General features: G+C 36.1%; 1 protein-coding gene across 1 annotated transcript in view; it reads right to left on the reverse strand.

Annotated features, from left to right (window-relative positions):
• Arhgap24 (Rho GTPase activating protein 24) overlaps window positions 1-26,107 on the reverse strand; it is a 466,818-nt gene that overhangs the window by 239,789 nt on the left and 200,922 nt on the right. The window contains exon 3 of the mRNA XM_070012334.1: window positions 13,129-13,216. Coding sequence (XP_069868435.1) covers window positions 13,129-13,216 — 88 coding nt within the window. The remainder of the gene's footprint in view (window positions 1-13,128; window positions 13,217-26,107) is intronic.

Below are 26,107 nucleotides of genomic sequence, written 5' to 3' on the forward strand. Positions count from 1 at the left end.
CCAATTTCGCCCTGTAAGAAGATTGCCAAATAGACACGCATGTGTCCTTGGTGCCACTCCTTCTGTTGTAGTGTCCCTTTCAATGACAAGGGCCATGTGTACCACATTTGGGCTTACAATATTTTCTCAGCCTGAAATTCTTAACAGCTTAGCTATCTAATCCAACTCCTATAGTTCTTTAAATTCCAGATGCATACATACTCACTGCCTCTGGGAACACTTTCTGATTGCTCCAGCCCACAGTGACCTTTTTTCTTTCCCCTAAATTTCTGCTGCATTTAGAATCCCATGTAAGACCACTCAGTCTCCAAGCCAGCAGTTATTTATATAAGGCATATCATAGCCAATTGCTTCAAAATGTTACTTTTCAGTCAGCTAAGTAGAATGCTTGATGGTCCACAAATTCTTACCTTCTCCCTGTTCACTTCAATCTTTTGAGGGAAGCATTTTTACTTTATATTTACCAAGAGAAAACAGTTGCAAACAACTAACTCCAGAGGCAGAACTGGGATTTCATCCTATACCTATCTAGTATACAAAGCTCAGACCTCTACACTGACCTGTGGGTGCCTAGAAGGCATTCCAGGGCTGGGGTCCTAGAAATTAGAGACAGACACATAATAGTTGTCAGTGGTTGCCTGAAGCTGTTTACCTGTATTGATAATTTTGTATAGCCTGAAATTATATAACTATCTGAATGGTCCTTCACCAAGTCCTAGCTGTCTTCCCTAGTAACTCCTCCAAGATCAGCCCAGTCTCTGCTCTTTCTCCACTTCCATTTAACTAGTGTAAACAGTTTTATATTTATCCAAGTATCTGAAATATATTTCATCTTTTTAAGGTGGTTTTATCTTCACTGGCCAGTTTTCTTATTTAGGTGCAGGGATTGTAGTAAAAGGAATCAAAGTAGGATGGAATCCTTGGGACTTTTATTGAATGGGTTCTTTTGGCTGACTCTTCCCATCCTTCCTTCCTCCCTCTCCCCCTCCCTCCCTCCCTCTCCCCCTCCCTCCCTCCCTCCCTCCCTCCTTCCCTCCTTCCCTCCTTCCCTTCCCTTCCCTTCCTTCCTTCCTTCCTTCCTTCCTTCCTTCCTTCCTTCCTTCCTTCCTTCCTTCCTTCCTTCCTTCATTTCTTCTTTTGTCTCTTTTCTTTTTCTCATTGTTCATTCTCTCTATTTTCTGCTGTCACTTGTCTGTCTGTCTTTGTCTCTCCACGTCTCTTTCTACCTTTATTTCTGACTCTCTCTCTTTCCCCTCCTCATCGCTTCACCTCTATGATGGTCTAACTCTTGCAGACCCAAAGCAATGGAACTGACTGATCGTGTACTGAAGCCTCTAAAATCATGAACTGAAATAGTTGATCCTTTGAGTTTTCAGATATATGGTTCTAACAAGACAGAGGTAATGGACCTATGAAGATGACGTTTTCAAGAAAGCAGCATTTGAATCATGGGCAGAACCAGAGGAACCCCTAGATTAATTGGCCAATGAGGATAACATTCTTTTTAAAGCCAGGAAATCTGACCAGCTTGGGAATTCATTGTAGGGTTGTATATAGTGTTTGTAATTTTACTTTTAAGCATTCAGGAGCACATCATGTAAGTTTTCAATCAGAGAGAGAAAGTGAGAGAGAAATAGTAGCAGTCAGGATCTTTTGGTTCTCTGAGTTGGCACAGATGAGGGGTGTGCCAGGTTTATCCTTGCTGCAAGTTAATTTCCCACACTTACTTATCAATGGCTGTTCTACTATGTATACATTTTCTTTCTTCTTGATAGATTCCTTTTCCTATGATGGTATTGATACCACCTAGCGGTCTTGGGTCCTTTCCAAATAAAGAATTGTGAGGCAAGAAATGTGGAAGCAGAGATAGTTTAACTGGAAAGTGAGAGTAAGTGCCAGGGATACTGAGGAAAGCTGTTTACCCTGTCAAATCCCCAGCCAAAACTCCCAGCTGGGAGGACCACCTTATATGATATATAAGATCTTGTTTACTTTCTTCCTAGATAAGTAAGGAAGAGGAAGATGAGAATAAACTTCTTGCAATGGGAGAATGAGAAGGGGACCCAGAAATCGATAGCTTGATGTTGGCTTGTGTGGTCTCCTTTTTATATCCCTTTGTGTGTGCAAATATCAGCTGGTTGGGCATCTGGTTGTTTCACTGTCCATCTCATCCCAAGGGAAGGAACACCTGTACTCTATGCCTGTCTGCTCCAGTCATCAGCAGCTTTGCTTCATTGGAGCCATATTTAGGTTGTCCAGGCATTGGAAAAGGTGTTGCCTTTGCCCGCCACTGTCTCTCACTATCTGCCTGGTCTTTTCTTTCTCCCTCACCACAATGTTCCTTTTCCATACCCACATCATTTCTGACGTATTAGATATGCTCTCCACTGGCCATCAACCTAAACACACTTTTTTCACTAAGCCCTTAGCCCCAAGAACCCCTTCTGCAGAAAAAGAACCATCTGGATAAACTCAATTTACAATTACAGAAGCTGACATTTGTTTAGTATTTTACTGGCTTATTTCCTTAGCCTGATTTGATTGCAAAGCCTTTTTCAATTATTGGGTGAAAGAGCAGGTAAACATGAACAGCCTGAGAATGCATAATTAAAACCATGCCACAAAGAAGAGTGAGGGTAGAAACACAATTGTTACAGCGAATAACTTGTTAATAAATAGCTTCTGTCACTGAGTTAGGAAAACACAGGGCTGGTTTTAGTATTACTGAAAGATCGAAAGTTGAGGGATTGAAGGTACCATTTTGAAGAAATAGCACCAGAAATTAATGAACTATTCCAGTCTCCAGTCTCTTAAGGCACTGGGTTAAAAGATGATTTAGTTAAACAGTTCAGAGCCAGAGGTTTGTCTACTTTTGACTCATCCAATGTTGTCCACCACCCCATAGAGAAAAAATAGAATTCTTGATTAACCATAAATTCAACAACTAGCAATAAGCATACACTATAGGATGGTGCTTGACTAGGAATTAGGGATAGAAAATGTCATTTCTATTTTTAAGATTGTCCAAGAAAGAGGAAGAAATAGAATACAAACCATATGAGAAATGTGAGCATCATGGACAGAAGGAAAGACAATATATACTGACCTTTGCCCTGTAGCCTCTTTCAGTTGTTTTAGTCATACTTATTTCTATTATCTCTTTGATATGTGGCCTATGTGGGATTTCCATGACACACTTATCTGTAATCTTACCACTGTAAGGGAGTTGTGTTATGTTTTGTGGGCTTAGGTGTGTGCAAACCCTAGTTTTAGCTTTTATTAGGAATGTGAATAGATACCACTGATTGTTGTGGAATGGTATCTACCACTAGTCATGTGAAATAACTCTTTTATATAAAGTCTGGTGTATACAAGGCCTATATGCATATATTAATGCCTCAAGAGACATTAGGTATTATATTAAGGAGGTGTTTAACATACCAATACCAAAGGAAAACTGATGAGTTTGTGGGGGCATATGAATAAATGAGTGGTAGAAAAATTAACTGTCTCACTGAGAAGATTGTTAATTCTGTTTGCTTTACCTACAAAGTATTTCCATTTTCTCTAAGATATTTAGTATTGTAAGTAAAAATGAAATGATAGTTTAGAAGATATTTCAAGTTTGTTTAATTATCCAAGGGATGCTTCCAGCTCAGAATGCCCACAAATAGCTCCTTGAACTCATGGGGACTGAATAAAGTATGGAAAATGCTTTTCATGTAAGCACACTCAGTCTTCTATTAATGGTACACATCATTTAAAAGTCACATAGAAGATTTCAACTCTTTTCAGAATCTAGTCTTCTTCATGAAGAAGGTAAGACAAGACTTAGACTCTTTCAGTTTCATCACTCTACATTTTAGATTCATTTTGTGTTTCTTTAAAAAGAAAAAGAAGATATTATTTAGAGATATTTCTTCTAAACAAAAATGGCAAATAGGTTTTGCATCCTGATTTTGAGACAGACTGACGCCCTGGACGAGGGAGACAAGGCTGTGTCAGAGATCTAATTCTGGCACTGGTGGCACCAGTAGGGATTAGTGACTTTTATTAGTATCTTCAGGATGCTTTTCATAGATTTGTTTTTTTTATAATCTCAAACAGAGGTCAGCAATCAATGGGTCAAACCTGGCCCACTGTCTATATGTTCTTCATTTTTAAGAGACTGAAAAAAATCAAAAGATAAATGATAGTTCTTGATATTTTGATATAAAAATCTCACATTTTAATGTTAACAAATGAAATGTTATTGAAACACAACCATACCTATTTTTTTATATCACCAGAACAAAGCTGAGTAATTATCATGGAGCCAGTACACCCAAAAAAGCCTATAATATTTACTCGCTGGTCCTGTCTAGAAAACGTTCATTGATCCCTTATCTAACACACAAGAGAACACACTATACAGATTTATCATAAGTAACCATGTGATGACACATTCAACCAATTTATAAAAGCCTTGTTTACATGCTTATTGGTTGAAATGACACCCAGAATTTCAAAAGGTTTAAAACATTTTAAAATACTCATTGTACCATGGTAATAGCCTCTTTCAAATGTATCCTTTAAGGTATTTTAAGTAGAAAGGCAACTTGGAATTGAAATCTACAAAACATTTTTTAAATAAAGGAATACACAATAGTTTAAAACGTACTGATCTCCACCACTGTATTTACCTCATGATTAGAACTACTTGTGGACATAGACTATGTTTGCATCCCATGAAGAACTCCTACTCACATTCTCCAAAAGATCAGCATACATCAACACTAAACAAAGACAAAACAAAATAACACAAAAACCCCAGGGCTGCCTACAGTTCTAGGCGGAAAATAAAGAGATTGTCACAGTTGCTTTTGGATGACAAATGTAATTGCATGGATTTTAATTTACAGTAGTAACATAAAGGGGTAGGGGTGAAATTCTTAAAATAAAGGGACTATTGTAAAATCGATATCTTAGCAGCATAATTTACTAGTGAAAAGAAAAATGACCATATTTTGCTAAACCACTATTAAAAATATCCCTACATTTTCATATAAAATAGATGCCAAATGCTAACTTACATGACAAGTTAATGCATTTAAGGACCTTCTTTGTGGAACCAGGGAGTTATAATTACAGATATACATGGCAAAATTTTTTCTCTGGTGGTGCATAATTATTTCAAAAACTCGAAAATTGCCAAGAAGTTTTCTTTCCCACAGACACCCATGATTATCTGTCATAACTACTTATTTCGCTGCTGGCTTATTACATAATACAGCTGTACTGACCATCTAAGTATGTTCATGTTTTGGCACTTTAAAACTTTTATAGCCTTCAGACACATGAATCATTCTATCCAAGGAACATTCTTTTGTAAATACAAGAAATATATCTGAACAATAAAATGGTGAAACAAAGGACAAAGAGAGAACCAATGAAACAGCAATACTCACAAGACAATATATTGGAAATGATCTGTACAAATTGAGGGGGAGGGAGGTAGGGAAAGTGGTAGAAAAATGAGGGAGGGGTAACAAGTTTGACAAGAAATGAACTCACTACATCTATACATCACCTGGACAATAAAATTAAAATAATTTTTTAAAAGCAATATATAGTCATACAATACATACTCATAAAACTAGAAGAACAGTTGAATCAGAGAGATACAATGCTAATAGTGGTTGATATGCTAGACAAATACAAATCACAGAGAAATCATGTCATGTTTTTCTGTACATGTATATAGGTGAAATAAATACATGCACAGGAAATTAAATATAAATGTCCAAATATATAAATAGAATGTGAGATAAAGATTAATTAAGTATCTGGCCACAGATTCAAATTTATTTTCAACTTTCTTTATGATTAGGTTTAAAGAAGTATCCAAAGCACTCAAAAGTGTGTATGATTTCATATTTTTTATTAAAAGGACTCATGATACATTTATCAGACACTTGAGTCACCCATGTCTTCTGGAATTTCACTAAACTTTAGGAAATATTTCTGTAAAATAAAACACAAATATCTTCACTAAAATATATAGAAGTAACATGTAATTGTCCAGCATATCCATGAGGAAAGGTTGGAAAATAACCCTTGTCTTTGAAGAGTTCAGCTTTGTTTCCAAGCAAGTCGATAATCACAGTAGGTTACCCCTTTACAGTTCCTTCATTCTTGCTTCCATAGCTACTTCAGGAGCCCACGTTCTATGTTTTCTTCATTCAATAATTGCTTTCTTTCCTGGGGTATGGAAAAATGATCAAAAATCTTCCTAGATCTATCAATATTGATCTGGGCCACTGGGTCAAGAGGGAGCTTTGAGGATTGGAAATATTGGTAATTCCATAAAACCCATAATGGTCTTTGCTTGGCTGGTAGACTATTCCAAGCATATGATTAGTGCAAGGTGCATTTGGTGGCTACACTGGCTTGGCCAGTGTATAAAGGTAGTTTGTGAACAAGTTCTAATTTCAGCAATGAATTTTTTCTATAACAAAGAGAAGACTTCAGATTCCAAGAATTTTCTGTGGGAAAAGCATTAGGCATGCACGTGTCCTTTGTTGCAGGTTTTTTTAATTTTAACATGTAAACATACTTCTGGCAAGTGTGTGTTCACCCTACTAGTTGTGACTTCAGAACATGCTTTCAAAAGAACTCCATCTGGGAATCTTTGTGCAGTGATTTGCTTTTGTTATGGGCTTAAATAGTTACAAGTAAGTTAATTCTTATTCTTACCTCAAGTGCCACAGCTCTCATTCTTAATGGATGAGCTAAGAAGAGATATCAGTATATCCACTTCAGTTCAAAACACTAACTTCACATATTCATAGTTCAGAAAATAGGCTCCAGTTTGTAATATATTGTTAACTCATTTTAAGTGCTTAAAATGATACATGTATATGTCTATTTTGAACTCCAAAACTTTAACTCTACATACATGCACATGCACACATACAAACACACACACACACAAAAGACACACCAACAAACATGAAAGTATATAAATGTCCACACAGATAATTATATAGCTACAAATTCACTAACCAGTATTGTGAATGTAAGCTTTTGATCAAGTAACTTTGTTAATTTGTTTTTCTGTGGAATGGAGAAGTAACATCATCTCAAGGTAGAGTGAGGATTAAATGAAGCAGCACATCATATCTTGAGGAGCAGAAATCCAGGTACAGACACAACTATAGATACTTCAACACACAGGTGCTTTGTCTGGATGGCAAGACACTAGTATATTAGCTGTTAAAGGCAAGTGGCTCTTAAGCAAATTGTTCTCCACTGCAGCAGGGAATTGCTTTGCCTGAGCCTGTCAGTTCTCTTGTCTCCCAGTCAAGGACACCTGATACCAGGAAGGACAGACCAAGTCCTATTGACTGGAGAAATACTATGGGGCATTCTAGCCTCAGAGATCCCTAATAATGTGGTAAACCAGCCTCATCTGCCTAAACTGCTTTCCACATTTCCATTAATATGGCCTGCCTCCAGAGCGTGGTCTCTAGTAAGCGTCCTAACATAACTCCATCAAAATAAGTTTCCTGGGAACCCAGAATAAAAATTATACGTAGGAAATAAATAAAAAGCTTCTTCTGGAACTCAAAGCAGATACTCTGAAAACATTACAGGATGGAATAGGAGAAACCCTAGGTCTCCTTGGCTCAGGCCGAAATTTTCTGAATAGAGACCCGGAAACACATCAAATCAAAGAAAGGTTGGACAAATGGGATTGCATAAGGTTGCAGAGCTTCTGCAGGGCAAATGACATAGCTAGCAAGATCAATAGAAAGCCCACGGATTGGGAGAAGATCTTTACTAGCCATACAACGGACAAGGGTCTCATATCTAAAATATACTTGGAACTCAAAAAATTAAACCACCCAACAACAAATCCTGAAAGAAACAACTGCCCAATAAATAAGTGGGCGAAAGACTTAAAGAGAAGATTCTCTGAAGAAGAAAGAAGGATGGCCAATAGACACATGAAGAAATGTTCAACATCCCTAGCCATAAAAGAAATGCAAATCAAAACAACATTGAGATATCACCTCACTCCAGTTAGAACAGCAAAAATCAAGAACTCTAACAACAACAGATGCTGGAGGGGATGTGGACAGAAAGGAACCTTACTTCATTGTTGGTGGGAATGTAAACTTGTTCAACCACTTTGGAAAGCAGTATGGAGGTTCCTCAAAAGACTTCACATAGAACTCCCCTATGACCCAGCAATCCCACTTTTGGGCATTTACCCTAATGTTTACAAAAAAGACCACACTAAAGCTACCAGCACAACTATGTTTATTGCAGCATTATTTACCATAGCTAAGATATGGAACCAACCCAGATGCCCCTCCGTAGATGAATGGATCAAGAAAATGTGGTATATATACACAATGGAATTCTATGCCTCCATCAGAAAGAATGACATTTCCCCATTTGTTAGGAAATGGAAAGGTTTGGAAAAAATTATATTAAGTGAAGTAAGCCAGGCCCAAAGAAGCATAGGTCCCATGGTTTCCCTTATTTGCAATATCTAGTATAGGTATGAGTCAAGCGGAAAAGGTCAGATAATGTGATGTTAGGAAAATGAACCCTTAAATATGTATTTTAATGTTTTCGTTTCTTTCATGCATGTGTTTCTAACGCATTTATAAGATTATTTCTTTGTTGCTTTGTATGTCCCTCCCCCACAGTGTAACCCCCGCTTTCACTTTATTTGATGTCAGTATAACATGTGGAGGAGATGGGGACAAACAAGTCGTTTAAGGATTCAGGTGGACCTGTTGCAACAATGAGAAGTACAAAATGTCATGTCAAAACCAGCTTTACAATGTCGGTGTGTGGGGGGGAGGGGGGTATGATTGGGTGGGGGGGAGAGGGGAGGCTGGGAAGGGAGGTGAAGGGTAAACAAAGGAGGAGGTTGCAATGCTTGGTAAGAAATGTATGCATTATCCTGCCCATGTAATTGTAGCCCCTCTGTACAGTATGTTCTCAAATAAAATAAAATAAAATATAAAAATAAATAAATAAATAAATAATAATCCTGAGATACCAAAAAAAAAAACTTCTTCTGAATGATATTGGAATTGTTAGCAAGACCCAAACCTAAAGGAAAAAGTACTACAATCTAAGTTGAAAAGACAAATGGAACTTGTGTTGAGCCACCTTTCTGCTGGCTTAAGGAAAGGAAGAGTGTCAGAGAAGGAACTTGCCCTGAGAATTTTAAGATGAGGACCAAGAAACAGGACATACTACTTGGAGAAATCAGTCTTCATGATAAGCTCTGTCCTTTGAGAGGTTGGTAAGGGTTTTTTCCATCCACCAAAAACAGTCAGGGAAGCACAAGCACATTGATCATGGGTTGTGCCACAGCATCCATCAACTTTCTTTAAATTAGAGACTTTTAGTAGCCTCTGAAGTTTGCAAGCCTCTGACCATGCTAAGCACTGTAGTTGATGACCCATAGAGAAAAAGACAATATGGAGGATTCAGCACCATGGAGACATGTTGTGTTTCCCAAATGTGGCAGGCCAGGGAACATGAATGTTCTCTTAGCTGAATAAGCACAAAGAAAGCAGCTGGCTTCAAAGCCATCTGTTGTATTCCACCTAACAGGATCATATCCTAGGTGTAGATTGCCAATCCTAGGGATGTAGTGAAACTTACAAATATTCTCCATGAAAATGTCAGCAGTACCTGGACAATTTAGGGACCAGTTGGTGTTAAGTACTGCCACAACTGTGTGGGAAGATCAATACTTTCCTTCATCCTTCTCTTAAGTCTCATCATCACAGAGGATGACAAATAGAAGATCAAAGGCTATGAGGAGCCTCCCAATTCTTCAGCTATGAGAACCACAAAGATTACTTGGGGACATCAGAGAAGGAAAGATACTACACAGTAGGAAAAGAAATTCAAGTTTTTGTTTTATAAAATTGAATTTTCTCTATAAACAAAGCAACTATATTTACCCCACTAAGTATTTGTTCTACACATGTTACATTGTACTGGATATTAAGGATGCAGTAATAAGCAAATCTGTCATGTTAACTAGATGGAGGTACATACATCCCTTTGTTTTTATGCCTGTCTATATCTCTGGTTCATTTTCTTTATCTCTGGCTGAGAGATTATTCTCTGAAGAAGTTTAAAGCATCATTACTTAATTGTTAATTTTATATGTAAAAAATTAAAAATTCACAAGGAAAACTCAACCAAGAGCATTTTATGAAAGAGAGACCAACTGTATATATATATATATATATATATATATATATATATATATATATATATATACACACACATACATACATATGATCTGCCAACATTCCTTTCTCAACCGCATTTCCCAAAAGCTTAGTATTTGGCCACAAAAGCTCACTTATCTAAATTTTGGCATGTCTAACAACAAAGTCTTCAGGTTTGCCAAATTGGCTGACATCTTTTTGAACAACAAGGAGGGAAATTAGAAAAATATTGCAGTGAAATGCTATAAATCATGGCATTATTCCGAGAGATAATTCATTATTTCAGGGGATAATAAATCTATGAGAAAATAACTCTGCATTGTTATGGATTGTTTTTCCAGATAGGTTTTTTTTTTTACAAACAACTAAAACCTTTGTAGATAAAACTAAATAAGACACAAAATTCCCAATTTCATTGAAAATACTTGATTTTTTTCTTAATTATCCACGGTAATTTTTGGATGTTTTAGACTAAAAAGAAACAAATCAAAACAAAAATTCCCTACATCTATGGGTAAATTATATAGAAATAGTACACTTGTATTAAACAGTACATTTAAACATAAATGTATATGAATGCATACAACACTAGAATAAACAACAATGAGTTTTCTGAATGCTTTAGTTTTGTTGGAAATTGTTATGGATAATGAAATGAAAGGATTTAATACTGTCCTATTCATTCATACACTTTGAGTACATTTGTCCAAAAAGAGAAGACAAGCTGAGTCTGTAAGCATGAGTGTTACAACAGAATTTTAGAAGTGTCAATTGATAATATTCTACAGAGAAAGTCAATACTGAATAAGGATCCGTTAGATAGATAGACCCACAGAGGGTTTTGGTTTTTTTTTTTTAAATAACCACATTTGTGCAATCCTTCCTGCCTTCTATAAGTGCTGGTGAATCAAAAATACTCTGTTGTAACTTCTGAGATTTCCACATTAAACCATCACATATCACACAATTAGAAAACTTTGAAAATATTACCCTGCCATTCTCATTTGCAAAAATGAACCAACTGTCTTGCTAGTCCTAAATAATCTTGATATTTGTAAAATCTGGTAAAAGGCACACAAAACAGATCCACATATTCTTAAACAAGTACTTTCCAGGTCTTGCCTGGAATTAACAACTTGATGTCAAGGTCACACCAATAAAGTTCCAGTGACAGATTAATAACACAGACACTTTTCTTCTAAGAAGCATTTGGCACAATTCTCTTCACACTCTGTAGTGTGTGATTCAGAATTCAAAAAACCCAAGTTAGAAGCTACTACATATGGTATTAATTAAAAAAGCATATTTCCCAATGAACTATATTGCCTCTGTAATTACAACATCTAGCCTGAATTTTATCCAGAAGTGTTTATGAAAGGACAGCTCTCAGATTCATATTACCTAGTATTAAACTCCTTAAACCTGATTCACAAAAGCCCTTATGTCATATACACTGCATGGGGAACATGCAGCCTATTATAGCAATGTTGGAGAGAAAGATTTACCCACTGTTTCCTGGCCTTGAAGACAAAAGTCTCTCTAAAATGATTTGAGAATGTCCATCTATATATTATTACAACAGAACTTTTTCACTAAAAAATGAAATCTCTGACCAGAGAACAGATGAAATGGGGAAGGATATGTCTAGTATTACTGGAGAGAAAATGTCAGAGCCATCAACTTAAATACTATGCTTATTTAAAAGCCAACAGGAACTAATGTTTGAGGATAAAGTGGGAGAGAAGTTTCTTCTAATGATACTTCAAAGACTCTGCAACATCTGGAATGTGGTTCCGTACGGTATTCTACTAAGAAGTAAGAATAAAAGGATTTTAATAGGGCAAACAAGATTCAGGTTTCTTACAATATGTTCTCCCTGGAGGAAAACAAATAACACAATGCATCTGACTAACCTTTCTGCACTTCAGCTGCATTAATTAACATTTAGTCATGGATTCCACTGAGAGCCAGATGAACTCAGTATTACAGCTGTTGTCATTGAGAGGGAAATACTCTTTCCCATTTTAGATTGCTAGCATTTATATTGCAGCAATATTTCTAGGAGTTAGATATTATTCATCCAAATAAATTTACACACACCTGTGATTAGATCAATATCAATAGTAGGCAAACTAGATCAGCCAGAACCAGGGCACACTGTTAACTCCTTTTTTCTTTCATCAAGGAAAGGCTGAAGCACTGACTAAAGACATTTGTGTCTTTTGAGGAAGTTTTGCTGTATTATTCACAGATTTAAGTGTGGATCAAGTACATTCTGAGGGATGGGTGCAGATGAGTAGGGAAAATGAACAGATGTTACAGAAATTTAATAGCAGAATATGATGACTTGGCAGAGATGTCCTCAATTCTCCAAGCCAAACATGTGGAAATGGTTGGTTGGGAACAAAGTTGAGATGGAGAGGTAATACTTGGTCAGTCACCGAGAGAAGTTTTCTTGATTTGTTTCTTATTTGTATAACAAAGAATCACTTAAGATGCAATTTAGTAAAGAAACATGTCAGTGAATCAGACAGGAATCATATTTACCCATAACACCTTGTCAAATTTCTATCATAACAACACTGTAAAACTTAGAATTATTTCCAACACTCCTTTATAAGTGCCACATCATCATTTCCTGTCTATCCACTCTGGAGTCTGGTGGACAGAAGCAATTGAATTGTCACATGGCCATTGGTCTATAGGTCTATGCACATTCATTTGTACCACTGTGCAAATAGAAACAAATTTTGATATTTGCGTTCTCAAATTAATGTGTTCAGTCACAATTCAAGATGACTGAAACCTGTCTGACATAACATCACTTTTTCTGACAGAATCACAATAATTTTACCAAACCAGAAAAATACCTTACCTGGAACTACTTCAAAAAGGAATTTTCCTGGGTTCTCCTCATTGCAGGGATGCTCAAGGACTTTATTTCCAGGTAGAAAAATAGTACCCTGCAAACACAAATGTCACAAACATCAACATGGTAGCAAGCATCGCACATCCTCAGCATCAGGGGATCTAAGGTGTATCTACAACACAGGACATGGTGGATGGTCAGACTCCTTTATAGTCCTAATAATTAAATCTTATTCCTTCATGGATATAATCAAGAAATCTAATAACAGACGCTGGAGGGGATGTGGCCAAAAGAGAGCACTTCTGCACAGTTGGTGGGAGTGTACCCTGGAAAGCAGTATGGCGGTTCCTCAAAAGACTACACATAGAGCCCCCCTTTGACCCAGCAATCCCACTTCTGGGCATTTACCCAAATGACCACAAAGAAGGCCACACAAAAGCTACCAGCACAATTATGTTTATTGCACTAGTTACATAATGTATATATACATATATATGCATATGTAATGGAATTCTATGCCTCTATAAGAAATAATGACACTGTCCCATTTGAAAGGAAATGCTAAGACTTGGAAAAAATCATATTAAGTGAAGTAAGCCAGACCCAAAGAAACATAGGTCCCATAGCTTCCATTATTTGCAATAATTAGTATGCATCTAGGATAATCCTAGCGGATGAACAGAATAGTTCAACAGCTATGACTATATAAGATGACACTAAGTGAAATGAACTCTAAGACATGGACACAAGAGGTTTTTCTTTGTTGTTGTTTTTAGTGTACTATGTGATTTTTTTTGTTTGCTCTGTATGTTCTTCCCCCTCTGGCATATCCCCTGTTGTCACTATATTTTATTCTGGTACCCTGGTGTTGTATATACATTTATCTGAATTAGGGAAGGGGAGGGGAACAACAGAATGGTGAGACAAAGGACAAGGAAGGAACCCATGCAACAGTGATATTCATAAGACAATATGTTGGAAATGATCTGTACAACTTGAAGAGTGGAGGGGAGGAATAAGGAGAAAAATGAGGAACGGAGTAACAAGTTTGACAAGAAATGTACTTAGTACCTTACTTATGTAACTGTAACCCCTCTGTGAACATCACCTTGACAATAAAAAGAAGCATTCAATACAGGGTAAGTGTTGGTGACTATTTTGTCTAGGACATTTTGTTCATTTGAAGTACTATTTTATTAAATGTGCCAGAAATTTTACTCATATTCTAACAATGTCTATTTTTATTAGAGTTTAGTTGTTGGAGTAATTTCATGAGGTCTATGTTTTTCCCCTATTTTTCAGTTTTGAAGCCAAGAAGGAGACATTAAATATCTTAGACAAAGGAGTAATTAGTGTTTTCCTGGGCTATGATTGCTTATTTGTGCCCTCCTCTCAAGCTGGTGAGTCAGTCTTAATATCACTGTGTTAGGAGGGGGACCCAATGGGAAGTATTAAGGTTAGGGTGAAATAATAGCCACTATAAAAAATTAGAGTCTCTTGCTTTCTCTAGCCCTCTCTCTTTGCCCTTCTATAATGGAATTGCATAGTAAGGAGGTTCTTGCTAGATGCTGTTTCTTAGAACTTGAACTTCCTAATGTCTATAAGACAATAAATTTCTGTTCTTGTGAATTATCCAGCCTCAGCCTCTTGTTATAGTATCCACAAATGGACTAAGACATTTTAGTTATTACTTCTCTTTTCTGTCTTATTTCTTTCTTTTCAGTGGATCATTCCCCTTAATGCTGAGAAAGATGCACAAATTTCTCTAGTCTATTAAAAAATTACTTTGGCTCCACCCCTCCACCTAGCATCCTATCATATCTCCTTGAACACTTACCTACATTGAATCTATTTCTTCAAATGTATCCGATGCTGTCTGGCTTGTGAGTCCAAAATTCCATATACATGACCCTCACAAGCTATAGTCTTCACAGTGTCCATCCCTCAATCTACATTAATTCCCTAAAAGCAGATAGATACTGGCTACTATTACTTTGAGCACTTTTTTTTTTTCATTTTTGGTTTGTTGATTTTTCTCTAGATGTTTCTCTTACCTTTCTGTTGGTATAGTTTCTTTTGCCGACTGTAATTGGCCTAAAAATATTAGAGTTTTACAAAGATTTATCCAATGGTTCTTTCTCTTCTATTATTCCTCCAAGTTATCAGACTCCAATAACCAGTTAAAAGTCAACAGAATACCGGATTATTGTGTCTAATCTAGAACTCTCTAAAGTTTCGGCCTTTGTATTCAGAAGTGTATTTGACATTTCTACTTATATATCTCAAAGACATTTTAAACCTAAGATAGTTAAATTAAAACATAAGTAAAGCTATGTCCTCATGATATATTCTCTGGCATAGTGAATGCCATTGTCTTTAATTTATTACCAAAGCTGGCAATGTAGAATTTGTAGTCTCTTTGACTTTCCTACCAGCATTCTCTTGTTTCTGTGACCATTATCTCTTATATAGAACGTTTCCTATATTCTTTTAATTGGATTTGACACAAACTTCTAACATTTTTCAAACTATATGTTTTTTAATGCAGGGAAAACTATCTCCATATAAAAGTTTGATCTCGCAACTTTCCTGCTTAAAAGTCTTCAATAAAACTTTGATCTGTTCTAGGATAAAAGTCCCTACATGGTCTTGAATCAAGCTAATTTTCCTACAGTTAAACTTTTACTGTATTCTCTGGCTTCCTAGCATGCAAGCAATTGCTTTCTATAAATAGTATCATATGCCCATCCATGTTAAAGTAGCATTGTTTCTCTGATTATTTGAGTCATGATTCAAGTTAACTAAGTCTAAAATATATCTGCATTGATTCCCAGTTTACCACCAGTGCCTAGCACTTTGCTTAGTATGTTTTTGTTGAATGGATATGTTAGTGTAATAAACCATTATTCCAAACTAAAGGTGTTGGACTCAAAAGCTTATGCTCTTATTCACTAAGTTTTTCTCAGCTTGAAACAATATTTACTTCAAGTAGTATTTCACTCATTCTCTTCCTAGTTTGGCACAGAGAATTATAGTCATTGATAATTAGCCTTTTTCCAAGTTCAGGATGATAAAGCATAGTGCTCTCTAACTACAACCTGAAGCATAGGTGAGGAATTCCCCTTCTTTATCTTTTTGCCTCTAGGAGTAATTTTACTATCTCTCATTGTATTTAGTTTCTTCTGGCCTCATTTTATTCACAGGCATTTAAAAATAATATTTTTTAAAATATTTTTAAAAATTACTAATTAATTACGAATTAATAATTTTGTACCAATATTATCCCTTTCTCTTTGTAAGTTGCTTATCTCAAGTACTTGTTGACGTAGAGGAAAGATGACTGACACAGTTCAATCAGGCTTTCATGACTTGTGGCTTGTGGTTGGATTTGAGAGATCACATCTAAAGATAGGAAAACTACGAGACAGGTAGAGATAACCCTTTGTCTGTCTCCCTCTATGCTAGGCAGAAGTTTTTCCCTACATTGGGCTACATTTTAGCCCTCTACTCCCAAAGTCACAGGTTTCTCCGGTCTCCAGTAGTGCTAAGTGTAGTAGTGAGTTTTCAGTATTCTGTTATTAGCCTTCAGTTGTTTTCAATATTCATTGTTTTGTTTTGCTTATGTGCCAGTATTGAGACTTACACTCATAGCCTCTTGCTTTAGCATAGCTTTTTGCTCAGTGCTGACAGTCTACGACTTAAACCACACCTCCAGTTCCAGTGTTCATTTGTTTTCATGAAAGCTTACAATACTTTAGAAATTGTTAAGTTATCACTCATTTTTCATTATGCCCTTTGGAATGAAGTTACCAGTTTTCTACTAGGATCTTGAATTACAAAATAACCAGAGTAAAATTCCATGGGTTTCATAAGTAAGGGCACATTTTCCCATGATGCTGTCATCACTATAAATTCTGGTGACCAGAAAGAAGAGACTCAAATTTTAAAAAGAGGGTGTGATCATTTTTTTTTTTTTTTGGAGCTCTATAGCTCAGCACCAATGGCAGCAATCACAGGACACCAGTTCATCACAGGTTCAGATTGGAATTGCACTTATGTTTTATCCCTAGTTAGGACTATTTAAAATGTCAAAGTGGGATAATAGGATAAATAAAACATTTTATAGTATGACAGTTCAGAGTTTACCAAAGTAACATTGTTAATAACTATACTGGTAACTGGCTTCCAGCTGAAATTTTTATTAAAGACAAGTCTCATCTCTAGTTACTATTAGATCACTCAGCCAAAACCACAGGGGCTTTGGGTAAGGTTAGATGCTGTTGAAAATACACACAGGGATCTTATTTTGGAATTTGGATTGGAATTTGTATCAGTATGAGCAATGATTATGAGTATTACAAGGAAATAAGCTGTATCTTGAGAATAGAGAATATGTTTAGATTTCTGATGAGACTAGAGGTTTGAAAATGTAAAATGTAATCTAGGTGAAATATATATTATTTGACAGTTTTTATTAGAGTAGTATAAGTTGGATCTATTTTTCTCTTTATAGCAATTAATTTCATTAATCTATCCAGTAAGTATACTTAGTGCATAGTAGGACACATTTTAGACACAGAGAATGTAATGATAAAAGCCAAAAAGATCTTTGCATTCTAGTGAAAGTTGAAAACTAGTATATGAAAGATTTGAACGTCTATCTACAAGTGCTCTGGCTGCATAATAATGTGTTCATAACAAGGAGCTTTGTGGTTTAGTAAATTTATTCTGGAGCCTGACTGCCTAGGTTGAATCTCACTCTGCCACAAATAAACCATTTCCCTCCTTTTCCTTAGATTTTTTGTCCTTCGGACCTATTTCATAACAACCCTGTGAGCTAATCATGTGAGAAGATTGTAAAACAATTGGTATATAGAATTTTTAATAGGATATATTTTTATTTTTCTAAAAACATCTATTTTGGACCCATCTTTTGCGAATCCTCAAATAATCAAATAATTAATTTAAAGGTTCAATTTATAGTGGCCATATCTCTTAGTGTTCGTTCCTGGTTAAACAAGCAGATATGGTTACTGAAAAATTGAAAGATTTTAGTATGCTTTCAAGAATAGACTAATCAAGACAAGTAGACCTTTAATTAGTAAAAATAATAACAAAAGCAGAGCATTTGATGTTAACAATGATTGCTAACCTATCTTGATATGACTTCACTAAACACAGTGTATTATTTATATCATCCATATACCTTATGATATTGATGTAGCTATTTTTCACTATATAGAAGGAGAAAATAAAATTCCAGAAATACCAGGAAGACTGGCTCATAAAGCCATCTGTATATATATTTTTAAACAAAAACAAAGAAAAAAGCTGAAAAGATGAATGCAAGTGGTTTTCATTGTTGTTGCCAGTTCTGGGGCTTGAACTCTGGGTCTAGACTCTGTCCCTGAGCTTTATTTTTTGTCGGTCATGGAGCCTGAACTCTGGGCTGAGCGTAGTCCTTCAGCTCTTCAGCTCAAGGCTAGCACTCTATCACTTGAGCCACAGTGCCACTTCCGGATTTTTCTGCTTATGTGGTGCTGAGTGATTGAGTGATTGAGTGCAAGACAAGCACTCTATCACTAAGCCACCTTCTAGCCCCCCTGAGCTTCTTTCACTCAAGGTAAGTGCTCTACCACTTGAGCCACAGCACCACTTCTGGATTTTTTTGAGTCATTTATTGTAGATTAATGTCATACAGACTCAGGCTGGCTTTGAAGCATGATCCTCAGATTTCAGCCTCCTGAGTAGCTAGGATTACAGGCGTGAGTCACCAGCACCCGGTGAATGCAAGCTTTTTAAAGATTTACTAGTAATTGGGTTGATTTCTATTTCTAATCAACAACTGTTATCAAAGCAGTTTGAAGATGTTTCATAAACAGTTTTGTAGATTCCTGGAAGCTACTAGGAAGAGTAAAGAGCAGGGGAAATACTTATAAATGGGTTCCATTCAGGATCTACCCAAAGAATTCTGTTGTGCAAATTCTGGAGAACACTGGCTCATCTAGTCTTTGTTACAAATTACCTTATAGAAAAAGAACAGCATAATATTAGTAACACTTTACATACTGTAGAGTATACAATGTGTCCTCCAATAATAAAACACACAAAACAAGATTTACACTATTTCAGACCCATTATTTAACAATGACAAGTTTGATAGTATGAGACTCTTTCATATGTACACATAAAATACATTCTTAATATTCAGCTGTCTCAGCTTGCTATTTTATATTATGAATTGTAGATCTAGCCCTTGAGAAGTATTGTCATTCTAGGTTCATTTTAATTTTAAAACAGCATTTACATAATCTTATTACCGCTACTCACATCCTAGGAAGCTAACATAATAGCTCTGTGATGGAGAAAAACACATGCAGTATTTTGACACTATTCAAAAGCTTTTAATTATATCTTTTGAGATATAAGGATCCTTTATCCCAAATAAACTCCTCTCTGGACAGAATAGACAATCTTGAACTTCTTCCCCCTTGGAATCCTGTGTGTGAAATTTCTAGAGAGGTTACATACCACCTTTACATAGCCACATGGGGGTCACTTGTTTGTCAATGTGTTTGGATTCACTGGAAAAAGGAGAAAGTCCCTGATCATGAAGGTAGAGGTAAGAAGATAAGAAATGAAGGAAAAGGAAGTAAGCATGATTTTAAACCCAAAACTTCATAATCACATACGCAAAATCAGTAGAGATTCTTCTCTGTGTGTGTGTGTGTGTGTGTGTGTGTGTGTGTGTGTGTGTGTGTGTGTGTGTGTGTGTGTGTGTGTGCTGGTACTAGGGCTAGAATTTAGGGCTGTGTATTCTCACTTGCCATTTTTATGCATGGTTGGAACTCTACCACTTGAGCTACACCTCTACTTCTAGTTTTGGCTAGTTAATTGAAGCTAAGAATCTCACAGGCTTTTCTACCCAGTCTGGCTTCAAACTGTGACCTTCAGATTAGATCTCAGCCTCATGGCAAGGAGATGCTTCCCTGCTGAGACCCTTTCTTAATATTTACTTAATATATGAATCTTTCTGCAGCTCCACAGAATTTGTCCAAAACACTTCACTACCTTTCTTAGTTTCTCAGGTTATTTTTCAAAGATTATAATTGGGAGGGGAAATACCCTGATGGTAAAACAAAAATCTGTTCCTTAATAATTTGAATTTCCAGTTGTTTCCGTTGGAGTATAGTCTGTGTTCCTCAGTGATTCATAACATCAACAGATTGTTGTGTGCCAGCCCTGTCTGGTACAGATGAAACCAAGTAGAGTAACATTCCACTGGTAATCTACACAGATACAATTTGACCGAAGGAATCTGAGATCCACTTCCTTAATTAGACAATAGACACTTACTCAGTGAATGATTGGTTCATTCATTTATTTATGTATTTACCAAACATGTATCTGGTCTGTTATGATATGCTGAGGATGTCAAAATGTTTACAACAATTGAAAATGGGATATATATTTGGACATATTTGGTTAAACTTGGATAGAAAGGTTATAGATGGTTTCATTTTGTTAAATTTTTCATTTAAGATTTTAAAAATCTGGAACATGTATTACTAGTATGCTAAAATATACAAATACATTTTTCTTATATTTTTAGAAATGCATTTTCTTAAAAAGTGACAGGAGAGAAGGTAGGGTTAGAAGGGAAAATTTTGGAAGCTTTACCCCCTTGTAGAAAACATTATGGGCAATATCTATATAGAACAGGGATACTTTGTTTCGCGGTCAAACTAAGATAGCTGTCCCAAATCTCTGGAACCAGGAAATGTTGCTTTATCAGGGAAAATGGGAGTACATTAAAAAGGCTAATAGATTATCCCAGATTATCTGGATGGGCCCTAAATCTTATTACAAGTGCTCTTCAAATAGAGGGAAAAGGAGACCTGATATCCACAGAGGAGAAGGCTATAGGCACACAGAGACAGGCATGGGAATAGCATAGCCCCAAAGCCAAAAATAGGTGACAACCATCAGAAATTAGAAGTCTAGGGTCTTTGAAGAGTCTGGCCCTTCCTACCTCGATTGCAGACTCCTTCACTTTAGTTTGAGTTATCAAGTTTGTAATTTGTTATACGAACCAAGAGAAGCTAATAGAGCCTGCATAGTCTTAGAGATGAACCTTTCAATGACCCCCAAGGTGGAAGCCTAGAAAGAATTGAGGTTCAACATTTTAATTAAATTAGTCCATCATTTTGGAGAAGAATCCACAGTGCAAAAAGCATTTGCTTTTTATCCATTTCCTTCTTATCCTCATGCAACCCTCTAATCTCACAAGGAGGACACTGCCTAATCAGTTTTACATTTATATCCTAGGAACCTAGAGAAGAAAATATTTAATACAGTAAGATCTGAAGAAGTCTGGGATCCATTGTGAACACCTCTCCACTTATTACTAGACCTTTTATTTAATGTCCAACCATCCATGCAATTTAAAAACTTTTACTGTTTCTCAACTAGGAAAAGAAAGGGTTGGTGTTCAGTGTGTGATAAGTAGTAGAAGTTTGAAACAAAGTCTATAATAGTAGGGAAAAAAAAAAGGGTTTTGGAGGATGTGTCTCCTGAAACAAAATATAAAGAGCAAAATCAGCCATAGCTGTGAAATGATTACTGGAGGAAAATTTAAGGCCCTAAAGTGAAGAATCCAATAGGTCATTATCAATGGACCAGAAAATTTATGATGAAATAGCCCCCATTTCAGCCCTGATTTTAATTAAAACTTTTCTGTCTCTGTGTGTGTATGTTTTTAGATTAAACAGAAATGTTCTAGAATTAACTTTGGAAGAAACTAATAGCTACATCTAGAGGACCAATATAACTGAAGATGTTCAATTCAGTAATCTTTGCATGCTTTTAAATAACTAAGTAAAATTATGTTATAGTCAGTTTAATAACTTCCCAGATGTTTGAATCTTAAAATTGGAAAATTTAAGTAGGAGGGAAACCTTCTCAGCAGGAAGAATGGACTTGATCACACAACTACTTCTGACACATGCACTTCTTAAAAAAAAAAAATTCAATGCAAAATTTTCACCTTGAGCTGAGTGCTGGCGGCTCAAGGTTGTAAGCCTAGTTACTCATGAGACTGAGAGATGAGGACTGTGGTTTGAAGCCAGTCCAGGCAGGAATAGGAAAAGTCCATGAGACTCTTATCTTCAACTAACCACAAAAAGCCTAAAGTGGAGCTATGGCTCAAGTAGTAGAGCACTAGTCTGAAGCACAAAAATTCAGGGAGAGTATGCAGACCCAGAGTTCAAGCCCCAAGACTGCAAAACAATTTTCACCGTGAAACCATGTTTGTATCTTATCTACTCATCAATACAGCTGAAAAAATTCATAAAACGTTCATACTTTTGGCTACATAGCCAAAAGGATTATTTCAATGCTCTTTAACTCTTTTCTTCAGAATTCCTAATCAGCAAGAATATTGCTTTAAAAAAAAACACAAAAGTAGCCTTATAAAAAGCAGTTTTGGCTTAATTCATATCCAATTATTTCAAATCCAAGTTTCCTTAGGAATCGTGCATATATTTTTGAGACTATTGGGATTTTTTCATTTACTTTTGGAAAAAACTACTCTTTGCCTGAGAAAATTTATGCTAAGGGAAAATACCAGTAACGAAAGCTTTCGATGCAGTACTTTAATATCTTTCATCTCAGAAAAACCATTGATTTTTAGCGTTGTTCTCACACAATATCATCAGATACGTTTGTATCTGGCTCCAGCCCCAAGCTACTCAAATAATATTGATTTCTCTTTCTATTTTGAACTGGCTGCGGTGATGAAGAAGCAGTGTTTCACTTCCAAATATTCAATTCTTCTACGTCCTGATGAAGGTCAGTCAGAGATAATGTGACAATGTAATTAAAGCCTACTTCAATTTAGCTGTTATTACAATAAATATTATAGTCCACCCACTTCCCAAATACGCTGAGTAGAAAATCTTTCTTGTCTGTGTTGTGATGGCTGTTTTCACAGGTATTGATCTCCTATACTAATGTTGCACTCATTAGGCTGCATGAATTTTCATTCCTTCTCCAAGTCGGGCAGTGTGCTAAGTGTTGGTGATGCAGCAGCAGAGACAGTTAACAAGGTGTTCCTGTCCTCATGCTGCTTCCATTTTAATTAGGGAAGAAATGTAAATCTTCATAAATGAAACATAACTGAGGGGAAATACTGAATAATGAAAAGTAGCATGCAATTAATTCAAAGAAGGCAATCAAATTGATTATATCCTACTTCTACTATTCAAGCAAGTTCTCTCTGAGCAGGTATCAGTTTAACTAAAACCAAAATGCTGAGATAAGTCCATGCAGATGGAGAACGGAGGTAAAAATGGGTGAAGATGATAACAATGTCTGAGAGAAAGTCTGGGGTTTCAGCTTCAAGTGTATGAGAAGGTTAAGTATTCAGAATTTTTTCTATGTGTACTGAGAAGCCATGGTGGATTCTGCTCACAGTATCATATGGTTTTTATTTTAAAAGAACACACTGACTTTTGAATAGAAAATGGATATAATTTATAAGAGATATGGGAAAGAAAGCAGGAGCTCAGACTAATTCAGCAAAAACAAGATCTGTAGCCTTTAAGATGGGGGAGAAAAGCAGAATTATATGGTACTTGTTTTGTAGGAGCCAGGAATTGGATAAGTATTGGGTGTGAGGAAGCAAGAACAAAGTCGACAATTGTGTCTGAGCCCTGAAGCAACTGCTATTCTCACATTCCATCATGAACAAAACAGAGGGGAAGAAACAAGATTTGGGGGAAATGAAGAATTGTTTAAAGGCATTAAATTGATTGAGACAGTCTCAGAGGACTAAGAGACCCGACCCAAGCACAATCTCTAGGCCATGCTTACATTTTAAAGGAACTATAGCAGAGAGGGATCCAGGAAGAAGGTGAGAAGGATAGGAGAATTAGGAAAGGTAGGCACAGTTCCCTAAAAGCTTCAATTAAAAGCAGCTTTAAAAGAAGTGGTTACCTGGGTCAATGCTGCTTGGCCAAATGAGAGCAAAGCCAGAGAGTTCACAAACAGGTTTGGCCAAAAGGAAGCAATAGGGGAACTTGGCAGAATAGTCTCAGTGCAGTGATTGAAAGCCAAGCCAATCTAGGAGACTGAAGCAGACAGTCTTGGATGGGAAAAGTGGAGACAGTGACTATAGGTATTTATCACAAAATTTGAGTAGGAAATGCTGGAAAAGAGTATATTTGTTGCTGCTGAGAATTATTTAGTATAAAAGAGAAACAATAGTCCCCAAATTATTCACTGAATAGTCTATTCTTTTCCAGTAGATCTTTCCATATCAGCCTTGCTATTATCTTACTTTTTATGATGCCAGAATTAATTCCTAAGTTCTATTGGTCTACTTGTCTGTTCTGGCACCAGTATGGCACTATATTGATTATTCTTGAGGTCTTCACGGACTATCACAATTCCTACTCATGGTATTGCAGTTTTCAGAAAATTTTAAGGCTCTCATAAAGTTATGATGTTTTCCAAGCACATGTAGGAGGAATATTTTGGAGTATAAAATACATTCATATATGCATACATGCATGCATACATACACACATATTTGTATATACATAGTCCATATACACAAAAACACTCAAGTGTCTATGCTTAATTGTTTGAAGGTGACTGAAATATGGAAGGTAATGGAATGGTATCAATGAATTCACCTAATCTTCTAATCAGTTTCATTATCTGTAAAACAGAAGTAATTATAAAACAGTGCATACTTGAACTGACACAGAAGATGATTTAGAGATTGAAATTTAATGAGGGATACAGGATTCAAAAACTGTAAAACATGATAGAAAAATTATTTTATTTTATTTTCCAACCTCTGAAGAAAAATTACTTGATTCAATATAGTACTGAAAGCTTAGTTTGGATCTCTTAGATGAATTGGTTCAAATATAACCTAGAAAGCCACTTGGAAAAGTTGTTAGGAAGGAAATTCCAACAATATATCCTTTTACTTCCTTATCTTTAGCTTCCTTTCTACTTTAAAGGCAAATTGATGCAAAACAGCAAAAAAGTCAGTAAAATAGCATATATAAGTAGTATGTTTAGTAGGCAGAGACAGTAAAGGGAACAAGATCATAAGCTGGAAATTCTGATGAACTGGTTTTAAATCCTAACTTCTACCTCTTAGCTATGACTTTGGAAAGTGTTTATAGATACCGTACCACAAATTCCTCATTAGTAAGAGAGATTCTTCAATCACAAAACAAAAAGAGCCTTCTGTAGAGGTTTATTTTGAGGATGGTTTTGGGGTGAGCCCTAGAGGAATGAACTAAGGGCCTTATGCTTGCTAGGCAACTGCTTTACCACTTGAGCCAGATTCCCAGCCCTATTTCATAAATTTGGGTTATTTTTCAGATAGGTTTTCATAATTTTTGCATGGGCTGACCTAGACCCTCAATCCTCCTGACCTCTCTGCTACCCAAGTAACTGAGATTTAATAGGTGTGGGCCAATATATCCAGCTCTCTAGATCTAAATAAAATAATACTTATGAAATAATTTGGTGAAACATCTGAGACATGATTAGGGATTAGTAAGTAGCAATAATTATTGACAACTGTTTTCTTCTAAATCTAGTTTGGTAATTCATTCAGTATAAATCACACTTTTTAATTCTCCATAAACAAATATATTATTATTATTGTCATTAGTTCTGCTTATAGTCTAATATTTCCATCCATGTGGAAAGTGATCCCAAATACAGATAATTAACATTACTCACAGTAACCTATGCTGAAGAATAAATGAGGCCCAAACATGATATGTTTGATGTGACTGTGTTTTCAGTCATCTTGCAAGGACTTTTCCCTTAGAAAATTAGGAATTGAAAACCAGCATGTCTCTGACCTAGACTGAGTTCAGAACAGCAGTCTTCTCAGCCCACACTGCTCATTATGCCACCCACTAACCACAGGCAGGTGGAGAATAAGAAGAAAGAA

Source organism: Dipodomys merriami, unplaced genomic scaffold (assembly GCF_024711535.1).
Source record: "Dipodomys merriami isolate MVZ:Mamm:240054 unplaced genomic scaffold, mDipMer1.0.p SCAF_9, whole genome shotgun sequence".
NCBI classification, from domain to species: domain Eukaryota; kingdom Metazoa; phylum Chordata; class Mammalia; order Rodentia; family Heteromyidae; genus Dipodomys; species Dipodomys merriami.